General features: G+C 35.3%; 2 protein-coding genes across 4 annotated transcripts; one reads left to right on the plus strand and one right to left on the minus strand.

Annotated features, from left to right (window-relative positions):
• The first annotated feature begins 2336 nt into the window (after window positions 1–2336).
• Window positions 2337–7030, plus strand: LOC113777700 (DNA-directed RNA polymerase II subunit 4). 2 transcript variants are annotated; one of them, XM_027322868.1, is made up of 7 exons: window positions 2337–2446; window positions 2756–2826; window positions 4707–4815; window positions 5165–5242; window positions 6068–6101; window positions 6186–6254; window positions 6705–7030. In XM_027322868.1, the coding sequence occupies exons 2-7, from the start codon at window positions 2778–2780 to the stop codon at window positions 6780–6782; spliced, it is 417 nt and encodes a 138-aa protein (XP_027178669.1). In that variant the 5' UTR covers window positions 2337–2446; window positions 2756–2777; the 3' UTR covers window positions 6783–7030. The 2 variants fall into 2 exon arrangements, with proteins under 2 accessions (XP_027178669.1, XP_027178668.1); XM_027322867.1 differs by having other exon boundaries at window positions 2361–2478.
• A 34-nt stretch (window positions 7031–7064) lies between these two features.
• LOC113777698 (programmed cell death protein 2-like) lies at window positions 7065–11518 on the minus strand. 2 transcript variants are annotated; one of them, XM_027322866.1, is made up of 8 exons: window positions 11436–11518; window positions 10697–10797; window positions 10526–10609; window positions 10324–10421; window positions 9893–10209; window positions 9034–9250; window positions 8189–8393; window positions 7065–7554 (listed from the first exon to the last, which is right to left on the minus strand). In XM_027322866.1, the coding sequence occupies exons 2-8, from the start codon at window positions 10787–10789 to the stop codon at window positions 7468–7470; spliced, it is 1101 nt and encodes a 366-aa protein (XP_027178667.1). In that variant the 5' UTR covers window positions 10790–10797; window positions 11436–11518; the 3' UTR covers window positions 7065–7467. The 2 variants fall into 2 exon arrangements, with proteins under 2 accessions (XP_027178667.1, XP_027178666.1); XM_027322865.1 differs by lacking the exon at window positions 11436–11518 and having other exon boundaries at window positions 10697–10915.
• Window positions 11519–12078: the final 560 nt, after the last annotated feature.

The following is a 12078-nucleotide window of genomic DNA, read 5'->3' on the forward strand; positions in this document are numbered from 1 at the left end:
TGTACATATATAAGAAGAGTATGTTGCTTTGTTATAAATTTATAATCTACCAAAGCAGGAATTAGTGGTGTCAATGGAATCTTGTGAGCAAGGCATTGAGAAGTCCAAACTCTGACTCATAAAGATATTAGAACTTTAGGTCTAATTTAGATTTGGTTCAAACTCATAATTAATCCATAATATGCATATAATATTTATTTTATTTTATCATTATAGATAAATTATAAATTATGTACGTCACAATACATAATTATTAAATAACATACATCAATTGAGGCTCTAGTTTTAATGACTAAGGTTGAGAATTCAAAACTTACAATTCTGAATTCTAATCTCCTTTCCCCTTCTCAAAAAAAAATTACAAAAAATTATTATCAATAAAAATGTGTACTTATCTACTTAGTTGGTTAGGCTGAGTTAAGCTATTAAATTCAAACTCGACCCATAATTTAATTGGGCTTTATTTGGAGTTCAAACTCAACCCAACCTAATAATTACATGATTCAGCCCAATTTATTTCAACATGATTCGGGTGGACTCAGGTAGACCGAAACCCATTAAAAGCCCAAATCGGAATTAAGGTACTCTAGAAGATGGGTTGTTTTCGTTACATGCATTTAACAAAGAATGTTGTGTTACTATTAGACCTGCCAACGGTGGAATCCGGGTCGGAATTTATTATTTCAGACCCAGATCCGTCATACTGTACCGGTTCCGTATCCGGCCCGTCTACCCGACGAGTCTTCTACTCTATGTTCCGGACCCGAATCCGATTGACATGTTTTTTTAAATTTAGTATATTGAATCGTGGGGGGAGGGTTGGGTTCGGTGGTACGGGAGGAGGGAGTGTAAGCAAGAGATCTTGGGTTTGAATCCTCCTGCTTACACTAAAATAAAAATAAAAAATCGTGGGATTCTTTGAGATTTCATCTAATATATAAGTAATTTGTGTATCTTGTTTGAGTAGATTTTTTATTTTAGAAATCATATTGTTATTTTTTTATAAATTGTTTTTTTTTATCGTTCAAATTTAGGACCAATACATGATTTTCTTTTAGTCTTTCTGGGGTCGGGTCTAATCTTATGAGGTTTTTTATGCAACAGACATATCAATACGGGTGGATCATCCCTTTCATTCCACTTCCAATTCCTATATTAATAGGGGTAGAAACGGGTGATATTTTAGTAAGTAAATTAATGCCTCAGATGGTGAAAGAATCTTCCTATGCCTCGGATCCGGGTCCGGGTCTACCCGAAACAATGGCCGAAACCTGTTTTACAACAAATAGAAAAAGTACTACTTTTTATTAAGAAAGGTCAATTTAATTTTGTCCAACAAGTGTTATTTCAATGTTATCACTTGGTTTAAGTCTTAGCTGGACTATATTGCATGTGTTAATTAACATCTTCTAGATATAATGTTTAGCATTGATAAATACTTTTTGCAAGATTCAAATCCATGCTTTTGCAACAGGTGTTGTATATGCCAAAGGCTCTGCATGTCCATGGATAATATTTAGTTGTTTGGGCCTTTTGGGTATAGAAGTAAATTTGGGGTATATTATTGGGGTATATATATATATATATTAATCTATTTTATATCCAGATACAGGTCGGATACATGCCGGAAATGCTATATATTCCGTATCCGACCTGTTTTTTTGTTTAACAAAACGGATCCGGATCCGGGTCCGGGTAACGGAATTATATCCTTACCTGGACTCGTAAAAAATTGACGGATTTGAGTCTAGACTCGGACCATTGACAGGCCTAGTTACTATTCCTTTTTGAATGACAAGAAAAATATATCAGCTTTAAAAGGCCGTCTTGACAAGTTAATAAAAATTTCGAATTTTTTTGATTCATTATTAGTTGTTAATTGGTTTTGAATTGAATGTCTAATTTTTTGCACATGATAAATTTAACCTAAGAAGATAATCAATTTGATTGTTTAATCAATATATTAAAACCTTATATATACAGTGACAGTGTATATACTATCAATTTTAGATAAATAATAACTATACAAAATATAAAATTTAAATTTAAGATCCAACTTCTACTCATGCATCATGGATTTAACGGTGATAGCGTATGCACGAAAAGTATATATAAAATTTACTCAAATTGTAATAGCTATCTAGAATGTATTGATTTGGCCTATTTGTCCATCAAGCTCTTAAATTGGTTCATTTTTTATCAAAAAAGAAATTTTTTTTGAAGGGTTAACTACCAAAAAAAAAAAATTGAACCCTTCAAAAAAAATTGAAGGGGTGGTCTGGGACAATCTTATGAATCCTGAGGCTAAGTTTAGTATATTTTTAAATTTATGGGCCAACGGAAGTTGGCTAAATCACCGAATTACTCCTCCCCTTTATTTCCCTTCTTCTCCAAAACGAGCTGATTCTCGCCATCAAAGTTCTGCATCAAAACCCTTTACTCCAAGGTACCCTCTCCCGCCATACCCGACAAATTAAGGTCACGGCAGCTCCAAGAATCACCACTTTTCGTTTCCCTCGAAACCCTTTTCATCTAGTCAGATATTAGTGCTAATTTTGTAGTTTCAGTACAATGATAATGGATTTTGTGTGTGCCCATTAGTTCTAGTCGATATATATGTATTAAAGAATCTTTTTTTTTTTGCTCTGGTTTTTGATTTTTTTTTATCTGCAAATTCTAATGAACTGTTGTTTATTATTTTCTTGCAATTTTTAGAGATATTTTTAGCTAATGGTGAAATTTTATTTTGAAATAGGTTAGTTTAACTTGGGCTAAATATGTCGGGAGAAGAGGAAGAGAACGCCGCTGAGCTCAAGATTGGTGATGGTAATCACACTTCCTAATACGATTTTATGATTTGTTGTTGTTGTTCTAATGTGTAAAAGATGATATCTTGCTTAGCTATTGGTGTTCTGAATTTATCAAAGTTTTAAGAAGAAATTTCCTTGCACAAATTATGGTTCCTTTATATCAGGGGATAAGCCGTTCAAATTGTTCGAATGACAAAATAGGATGGTTGATCTTTTATCGAGTTTGACTTGCATCATTTTCTTCTGAATTGAACCTGATGTGGTCAGTCATTCTTTCGGCTGCATTGGAATGTTTTATTTATGCTGTTTGTGTTATTTTGCACGACTGATGTTGTTGCTTCAAGAATCACCAGCATTTATATAAGTGAGTCAATAATAGAGTTAGCAAATGTAAGAGGACGTGTTGGTCCGAGCTAGTGAGATGCGCATAATACATAGAATTGTTTATAAGTTGCTTGAGAAACCTTTGATGTCAGGAGTTCAATAAACAAGAATACTTAATGAGGTAGAGAGAAGATTTGGTTGCACGTAGAGAAGCTGTAATAGATTTGACTTAGTAGAGTAACTTACGGGAGACCAGCGATATTGAAACGCTGGAGCAAAAGGGAGATCCTGAACTTTTTGCCACTGTTTTTTGTAGTTTTACTGACAATTCCAAAGTTTTCAGAAGAGAGGCTATGGAAGGAAATTAGGTTGCACGATGGTATTTGGAGTGCTTGAATGACAGAAGTTCTTTATGCTTGTTTCCCCTCGTGGCAGTGTGCCAATTGAAGTTTTAAAAGAGGGTGACGCTTGTGATAATTCTTATTTAATGTTAACGGTGTTTTGAATAGGAGTAAAATGAACTACATGCGGGTCTCTTCGGCTGTTTTAATCTGCTGATACTGGACAGGGAAGGATACATCAAATAGTTCATTATGTGGGGTGCCATTATAAGTATGAAGTTTCCAAAGAGGATGGAACTTTTCATATTTCAAATTCATCAAGACGTGGTGAAATGTCAAAAACCCGATCTTGATGTTTGATGATATGAGGTTTTTTTTTTTCTGACTTTTGGTGGACTTTCAGAAAGACGGCCTTAAGCAGTGCACGTCTCTGGAGTTGCAAAGTTTTGGGCTGACATTTTTTGAGAAACTATTTTCTGATCCTTTTTTGTCTTGATATAGAGATTTGATTTTCAGTTTCTCAAGAAAATGATGTGTTGGTAGTCTCAGAAGCCTTTAAGATGTTGTATGCAAAAACTTTAGGAAAAGAGAGACACTGTTGCTTTAATGGAAGTTTCAATGTCGTCAGGAAGGACACAGCGTTTGGCACTTCGCTTGGTGCTTTCCTGCATAATACGCTGAGCGTCAAAGCAAATTGCTATGATACTGGTGATTTTTGAAATTATGAGTTTTCATGGTTGAACTTTTAAATTGTGATTTTGGTTTTGAATGACTGCTGTAATACTTTGGTGCATCTGTTCCCCACACCAGAATATGTCTGCAGGTTGTAATGCTCAAGCTTCTACCTAAGTTAGTTACTGAATGCATGACAATTATTGCCTTCTCATTAAAAACAAAAGCAGTAACTGGATTTTATGCATTATCTGCTTTCGGAGGGGTAACTAAAAGGCTAACACTTCTCGCTGTAACACAAGACTGTTTAATTTCATTCTACTGCACATTTTATTGATTTAGTAAACTGTTGCAGACTCCCCAAATGTGCAAATTAATGATTTTGTATTATCTTGTTCATCATAGTTTTCAAGATGAGCAAGGTGTTTACTTTGTTTGTTCATACAGCTTAAAAAAATTAATTCTATTAATCCTCTGATCAAATGTTTTCATTTCATATTTCTTGGTATACAAAAGCATTCATTTACTAAATGATTCTTCTTCCTTGCTGGTTTTGCAGAATTTTTGAAGGCCAAGTGTTTGATGAATTGTGAAGTTTCCTTAATTCTTGAACATAAGTATGAGCAGCTTCAGCAGATGTCAGAGGATCCAATGAATCAAATGTCTCAGTAAGTATTTCATCTGGCTGTCTACTTCTTTTTATCCAACTTCTGCATATGGATGGGAGATAAAAGTTGATATTTTTCTCTATGAACAACTTAGATTGTTTTCTCTTATAATTTGAATCGCCTTTTGCGATTATTCGATCAATGTCTTTAAAAAGATATCAATGAAAAATTTCTGAAGTTTAAGATGCAGACCTCCGCATGTAGTTTATACTAATTTTACCTGTAGGCGGGTAAAATCATCTCTCTGTCATGTCTTTTGATGAACATGAGATTGAGTGCATCTTGCATTTCAACTTGTAACTTTTTAAAGAAAAATGTCTTAATGTACTATGGTTTTTACTTGTTTCAGAGTATTTGAGAAGTCTCTGCAGTATGTGAAGCGTTTCAGCCGCTACAAGAATCCTGATTCTGTCAGACAAGTCCGAGAGTATCCTTAGACAACAAAGCTCTTTCTTTTGTTTCCTGGACTCCGTATTTCATGCATATAAAGTTATATATCTTGTGATTAGTTGGACAGATAATGAGGACATATAGTGTGGTATAATGATTAAATCCTGATTTCTATCAGTAGGAGTTCGGATGAGTCATTTTGTGATAGTCAATAATAAACAAAGAAAGAAAAGCTTGAATTACTAAGCTTAAGAAGAGATACCTGGCAATATCTAGTATGTGGTTCCTAGCCTTGATAATTGTTCACATCTTCCTTTATAAACTTAACCGACATAAATTGGTGCTTCATTGCTTCAACAAAATGAATAAGCATATTGACAGTTTTATAAACGTCTAGATTTAAGTATAGGCTCATAGATAATCTTTCACATCATCACGTTTGTTGCAGAATTTGTTATGTTAGTGTGGAATTATCAATAGTTTACTCTTACATTGACAATGTGATTATCCTCTTCATTGAGTCAGTGCTGGGCATAAAGCCTTGTGGGTTGTCACTCAACTATTGTTCTTATTATTTGTTAGTAACCAATATATGATCTTTGTAGTTGCTGTGGCTTTTCAGATATTTCCATTAAATAGAACAACTGATGACTTCTCTTCTGATTTCATGTCAATGGTTTATCTGGATTGTGCTTATCACATCTTTTTCCATATCCTTTGCTAGTTTTAGCCACTGTGAAAGAAATAGGATCATGCCTCCTTATTGGTCTAATAGGAGACAACTAGTTATATTTTCAATAGGACAAAACAAAAAAACAAAAGAAAGCCCTTTTGACTGTCATCTTCCTTAGTCAAATATCAGGATTCTTAGCAGATACCAGCTTGCTGAATTTGAGGTGAGTATCCAACAAATGCAACATGTCTCTCTTCATTTGTTGAAAGGAACCTTAAAAGTGCCATTAATTCCTTGTCTTCTGCAGCTTTGTGTACTTGGTAATCTTTGCCCAGAGACTGTTGAGGAAGCTATTGCTATGGTCCCATCAATCAAGGTACCAGTGTGGTTCACTAACCGTGTCAAGTGTAGTTTTATTTTTACGGAAAATACAACCAACAACTGTGTATAAATAAGTTGGAGAAGCCAATAACAACTCAACACTTTCATCAGTTTGATTATTGTGGTCAAAGGCTTCGATAAAAGAATGTTTTATGCTTTCGATGCTCCAGCATTTGTTCGATGGTATTGCTAGTTTGGTAAAAGTGGATGGTCATGCTAATATTCGACATTCCTAAGTTTTTCTTCAACTGTCTCATAGCGGATAAGCCACCAATGGAACTTTGTTATATCCCCGACATTAACTATGCCACAAAAGGGATGTTACTGTTGCAGATGTTTGTTCTTTAGCCATCTAGCTGTTGCCTCTTTCAGTCTGTAATACTTTGGAGTTTTCTGCTTTAGTCTTTAATCTTCATCTTGGAATGTTTCATGTTTCTTCTTACAGAATAGAGGCCGTGCCCTTGATGACGATGCTATTGAGAAGATGCTGAATGACTTATCTCTGGTCAAGAAATTTGAGTAGAAGAAGTTTGAGCAGCAACATCCATCTAGGACAGAAAGGTCGGTGGTAAATGCCAGTGGCATATCGTGCTCATGTAAATTCTACATTGGGTGCCAAAGACGGGACAGATTTTTTGCTTGGCTGCTTAAATTGGGATGTAATTGTTGGGATTTTCAAATCGATTATGTTTTCATCTTATTTTGAACAATTTTCTTGTTCATTTGAAGAAGAAAATGTAGTCTAATGTTTAACTACTTCAACCTTTGCAATTTTGGCTAGCTGGAGGAATCTGCCATGATAATATCAATCTGTATACATCAATCAAATTAAGTGAAGTACCGGAACTTGTTTTAACAGTTCAACAGCTTGAGCATATGGTACAATCTCCGCATTAAACAGCCCCTGAATTATTTGGGGACTGAAGTGTGGAGGCTCCAATTGCTGACCAAATTCCTTTTGCTGCTATGCTCCTCTGAGCAGCAAAAACTTTGCCTCATTCTTTCCCCCATTCTATAGCTACTTGTAAAAGAAAGAAAGAAAGAAAGAACACGATCAAAAGAAAACTAACGATTCTTTGCTCATCATCTAAATGAAAAAAAAAACAAAATGATGAAGTCAAACGCTCAAAAATGGGGAACTAAAAAACAAAATGCATGTTTTCTGATGCCATCTACTACGCCCATAAGTACAACTTTGAGGTATAATGTTACTCCAACTGTACAACAACAGCTTCCTCTGCTACAACCCAGCCGTGATTGTTGGGCTTATCCAGATGGATAGACTCTGCACAGCTCTAAAAGGAACAAGGATCATGATATTAGATGAATATGCAGATGAACAAGACAAAGCATACTTGGAACCACATATATACAAATTAGCCCATAGCTGCAAGCCATGAGGAGTACGAACGAAGAGTAATTGGGGATGAGTTGTTGAGGACTATCCTATAAGAAGTGGATGGCTAAGAGCCTACAAATCCTAGGGGAACAGTGACAAGGTTACTGAGGTTAAAGAGGATCATCCAATGATATGGAGTTAAGAATGACTTCAAACATTTAGCAGCCTGTTTAGGCCACCTTCATAGTTGCTTCGAAACTATATGTGATAATAGTGTTATTGAAGATTGACTTACTTTTCATTATTCTCTCCGACAAAACCTTCTGAATAATTTGAGCAGTTTCATAGTAAAAACACAATCATTGGAAAATCGCATGTCTTTCTTATACATAAACATTTACTCTGGATAATAAAATTATGACGGGCTTTCAAAGAGCCATCAGGTTTTCAAGTTGCAATGGTACCCTGTTTCTCTAATTCACAATCAATGTTGTTGGTGGTTCACAGTCATGGTAGATAATTAGCCATATCAATATGAGGAAAATATTTGCATCCAATTTCAGCACAGTATTTTGTACGGTTAGAGTCACCTTAGAACAGGTATAGATGATCAGAGTCATCCAGTTCCAGCTCTCCAAAGAAATGTTGGGTTGTTTACTGGTTGCTTTCTGTAGAAAATATAACAATGGCGGCATCAGCTGCATCTCGTATTGCCTTGACCCACCACAAAGGCAGCATGTGCCAGCATCTTCCTTATCCATAAAGGCCACTAGTGGCCTCCCACCATATGAATATCTGAAAGCATTGACATTGCAGAACTTCAGAATTGGGCAGAGTCCAAAAGTCCCACCAAGTATTCTAGTTGTATCCTAAGAGAAAGGAATGATGAAACTAGCTACTACAAGATACGTGGTTAATCCATATAAAGCACACTTACTATGAGTTGAAGAAGATAATAACAGTTGAAAAACAAAATAAATTAAATGAGAGAATCTCTACACTTTGCTAGCTACTTTGCATGAAGAAGTCCAAAAACTTGAGTGTCGATAAGTTTTTGTTGACCTTTATCCATGACATGATAATAAAGCTCTCAAATCAGAACTTCAACCAAATAATATGGACTTTAACTCATTCCCCTCATGATATATATCTGTAACTCTTACTAGAATATCTCCTCACTTGGTCTCTAAGGATCAAAAAGTTCTGCTACCAGTCAAAACATCTTCTTAATAGCGACAGACCGTACATTGCCCCATAAACCCCCTCCCCCCCTTTTTTTGCCCAAAATAAAAATTGCCTTTCACAGCCAAAACAGGAGCTTCTAAAAGTACTGAAACAATAATCTGGGTTCAGAGCCTGCCAATCAACTATAAGTACACAGGACGGTGAAAAGCATCACTTCTACTTCTACGGTCAAGAACCCTGACAACTTCACCTGAAGCATTGCTCTGGATATGCATCAATACGTTTCTTGAACTTGAGGTAAGTCCTATCGGCATTCAAGGCTTTATCATATTCGTACTTCTCCTCTTCCCATCTCTCTTCCGGTGTATGATCATTAAGATCACTTTCGTTCCCATTCACAGACAGTGAGCCATATTTCGACCACAAGGAAGTGACCTCCTGTGCATATATGTAGAAGCAAGGCAAAACTGCAATAAAAAACATTAAAATAATTAAAATCTTTCACAAGACTTTCTAGCAAAACATGGAAAAATATCCTGCAGAGAAACTCACAGCTAGGAATGGATTATGCAGATTGAGACTATCATTTTAGCACAAATCACATTGTTACAAAATAAACAATTCAGCCTTATAGTATTACACTGAAACTGAATTTTGAAATAAACAAATGAGCTAACTAAAAGGCTAATAGTCCAGATGATTGTGAGGTTTACAATTCATAAAAAATGGCCAAGTATTGATTCCTTTTTTTGTGGTAGAAAAGCTTAGAGACAACATGATTTTATATTGGATTAGGACTTTGGCAGGATATTACAGCAGGAATCATAACAACTCATGGAAAATGCTATCCTGGCCCAAGAACTCACCACCTCCCCATTCTCTTTCATTCAAGAATAGATACTAACTGAACAGGGGGATTGCTGCTCAGAAGGATCAGATTTGCACTTCAATCTGGTTATCTTGGCACAGGTACCTTTTTTTTGAAATGCAGGAGTTTCAACTTACAGATATGCACACATACACATTCTGAGATAAACTTCAAAACAATAATCTGCATGTTGTAAAAAATGCATTCGAAATATTCTTCCAAACACACCCACAAGCTATACCAGGAAATCGTTTATCATTAGCTTTAGATTTCTCATCTGTAGATGAAGGCTTCAGACTAGCCTCAGGATCACAACTTTGTTTCTTTGAATTTGAAGACAAACTTGCAGCTTCAGAAAATGCCCTACTTAAGTCCTCTAGATCTAAGTCATCACTGTTTCCACCATCATCATCCTCTCTAGACTCGAATGTCCACAAGTCTTGCTGCCAATCATTTTTAACAGCTGAAACAGAAGACGACGGAAAAGGGGCAACATCATTACTGTGTACAAATGGATCTTCACTACTGACTGACTTCTGTACTCGAAGAGCTCTCCAACTACATACAAAAGAACCATAAAAGTAAAAACAAAGAAGACCAAGAACAAGAATAACTCTGGTCAATCCAACTTCGAGATCTTAATAGGAATCTAGTAAGCCAGAACCATTAAACCTTGAAGGATTGCTCCCACATTGCAGCATTACACAACCAAAAATGTAAATAACACGTTCTTCAAGTGTCAAACTCTCGCTCGAAATCGGAGCATAAACCTGAGGAAGATAAGAAACACAAAACCCAGAAAAAAGAAAGCACTTTGACTCAAACTTTGAGCTGATTGTTATCCACCGAAAAAAAGGGCAAACTATTCAAAAACCTGTGCAAGAAGACAGAGATTGCTTTTACATGATGGACATATTAGCAGTTCAGGCTTAATACCAATATCAGGAATTGGCCAGTCCTGTTCAGACAAAAAACAATAATAAAAACACAGCAAGAACTTCCTTGAAAATAAGTCTAATTCTCAAAATCAAACAAACTATCTTACAGGAAGTCCTCCAATTTTGGTTGTATAATGGTCAGCCACTTCATAATTATCATCGGCCCAAGGTCCCGGCATTCCCAATATAACTTCTTCCATTGGGTTATCTATAGCCAAACAGAAAACAAAAAACGCTGACATAAGCTGTACACGCTCTAAGAAGGAAGCGTTTTATCATTCGCTGACTGCTTCATTGCAATACGAGGACAAAGTATAAGCAACTGAAACTCAGCCATTTTTCACAAAACCTGATTCAGTGATAACCTTTTACCAACAATTCCAGATATCTTTCTTTTTCACTAATTCTTGACAAAATTAAATTTTGTGAAGGCCCTTTATACATAACCAAAACCAACATGCTAAAACATCTTTCTTTTTCACTAGTTCCGGACAAAATCTAATTTTGTGATGGCCCTTTACCAGATAAGCAAAAAACCAACATAATAAATTCCTACTTACCCAAAAAAAATTAAGTTAGAAACCAACTCAGTAAAGATTCTCTTTTGCTTTCTTTTTTTTTAGAGTCTTTTACCAATACCACTAAAAAATCTTCTTGCTGTAGAAAAATCACAAAAACCACACACAAAACCAAAATTGAAAAGCTAAAAAAGAAAGAAAAAAAAAGACAGTTTTTCTAGTGAAGATAAAGCTAAAAAGCATAAGCAAAACAATTTCAAGCTCTCATACCTCAAAACATACAAACCAAGATAAAATGAAGATGCAGAGAGAAGAGAAGAGAAGGTACCTTATTCTCAGCTAAAACGGCGTCGTCGGAGAGAGCTGGGTTTGCAATTGAGGCGGGGTTTATGCAGAATCGGCGGTTAAAATAGCCCAATAATTTGATTTTTGGAAAATTGTTGGGAAAGGACAAGCTAACTGGGCAAATTAAGAGAGAAGGCAATTTTTGCTTATTTAGCGCTAAGGACATCAATTGTAAGATTGTATTAATTGAGTCCTGTACCTTTTCCTTTTCCTTTTCCTTTTCCTTTTCCTTTTCCAATTATTTTTTTGCCAAGTAATTTCTTTTCATGTAGTAATTCTTTTAAGGACATCAATTTTTTTGGCCGAGTTTATACACTTGTGTCTGTTTTGCTTAATTACTCTAAACTATTATTTTCCTATCTATTAATCCAATGATGAATATGTCATTACCCATCTTAATAAGAGCATCTTAAACGTCAAATAAAAGTTCAAAATTAATAAGATGTGACTATTTCCCCTAATTATTTGCAAACTACAAGCTATTATCCTTTGATGGTTGGACCAATTGAAGGCACACTACCTGAATTGGTGTGTGGATGGAGGTTAATTTACGTCTATTCAATCTGTGAAATTCTACATTGCTCATTGTAATTTTTAATTACTTGATTTTTGTAATTATGACGCCC

The sequence above is a fragment of the Coffea eugenioides genome, chromosome 7, assembly GCF_003713205.1.
Source record: "Coffea eugenioides isolate CCC68of chromosome 7, Ceug_1.0, whole genome shotgun sequence".
NCBI classification, from domain to species: Eukaryota; Viridiplantae; Streptophyta; class Magnoliopsida; order Gentianales; family Rubiaceae; genus Coffea; species Coffea eugenioides.